The 1290-nt window shown below is 42.9% G+C and overlaps 1 protein-coding gene across 1 annotated transcript; it reads right to left on the reverse strand.

Moving 5' to 3' along the window:
• Positions 1-379: 379 nt before the first annotated feature.
• Positions 380-629, reverse strand: PHALS_00858 (uncharacterized protein; the record flags this gene model as incomplete). Its single annotated transcript, XM_024730607.1, has 2 exons — positions 380-504; positions 605-629. The coding sequence occupies 2 exons, from the start codon at positions 627-629 to the stop codon at positions 380-382; spliced, it is 150 nt and encodes a 49-aa protein (XP_024580867.1).
• Positions 630-1290: the final 661 nt, after the last annotated feature.

The following is a 1290-nucleotide window of genomic DNA, read 5'->3' on the forward strand; positions in this document are numbered from 1 at the left end:
ACACAATAGTCTCAACAAAGGGAAATTAAGAATTGTACAAGGAGACGTATTGCGTTTTCCTATGTACTCTGTGGAGGTCTTCATTAATTGTCATGTAAGTATTCCTTCGCTTGCGTGTCAATAAAATTTTGCCAAACTTTTTGCAATCTAATGTTTCTTTCTTCTATCATACCAGCTGGGATCCTGTCCCATCTTTACCCAGACAGAAACAAGCAATCACTCCAACTTGCGTTAGTAATCAATTACCAACATTCCGATATGCCCCATAGCCCCATACAGCATTAACTGCTCAACCTTTAAACGTGCACAACCGTTAGGCCTTAAAAAATGGGTTTTGGTATTGTGAGTGGTATGCGGGGGACGCTTGCGCCACTTACTGCTACGAGGTGTATATTACCCTCGCAGACATATGAATTCGATTTGGATGGCAGAAAGCTTGCAAACGGCTCGGCCGTTGCAGGATTGCCAAGCTCCATAGCTTCGTCTGTTGAAGCTGGGAAAGGTCTAAGCCAGGAAAATCCGACGTTTGTATTCGTTCGATTAAGATTAACTAATTGATAAAGAAATAAAGATAGTGGATAATGACTTATTGTCAGTTTCGTACCAGCTGTAGCCTTCCCTTTGGCCATACGGTGACTGGATCTCAAAAGTGATGAACTGTCGACAAATTTTCGAAACCCGATGGATGACTACAAAGTTGAGGACTGTGTTTTCATCAACAGCAAAGGGCTGGACAACTTGCTGGAAAACAATGTGTACCGCAAGTGACGCGGCACATATGGCACAGAAAGTACCAGAAGCGAGACTGGGTTAAGTGCATTCAGTTTGACGTGGTATACTAGCGGGTTCGACCTCTCGTAGTGAAGATTTTGCGACTAACGATATCTAGAGATACACTATCGCAAGCTTAGACATATAGATTGAAAAAGACTGATTGTTATTGTCAAGACTGTATCACGTCGCAGATTGTGTATAACACACAAAGGCAACTTGTGCATGTACGTGTTGCAGTATCGAACGTTCACAAACAAATGATCAATTTTGTCAGGGTTCTAGATGCCAGAAGTTCGAAGCAGACAACTAAGTAGCGTACGATGTTGTAGCTCACTTTCCATTTTACCATCGCGAAAACAAGTTGAGATTTAGATTGACATACATTGTTTAAGTTTATGAGCCCAAAATCGCTCAGCCCGATCGATGTCCTGCAAGACGACAACTACTTCCTGTGGGAATTCAACGCTAGGATGGCGTTGGCGCGCAAGAACCTCCTCGGCCATGTGCAAGTCAAGT

This window comes from Plasmopara halstedii (assembly GCF_900000015.1).
Source record: "Plasmopara halstedii genome assembly, contig: Scaffold_1211, whole genome shotgun sequence".
NCBI lineage: Eukaryota > Oomycota > Peronosporomycetes > Peronosporales > Peronosporaceae > Plasmopara > Plasmopara halstedii.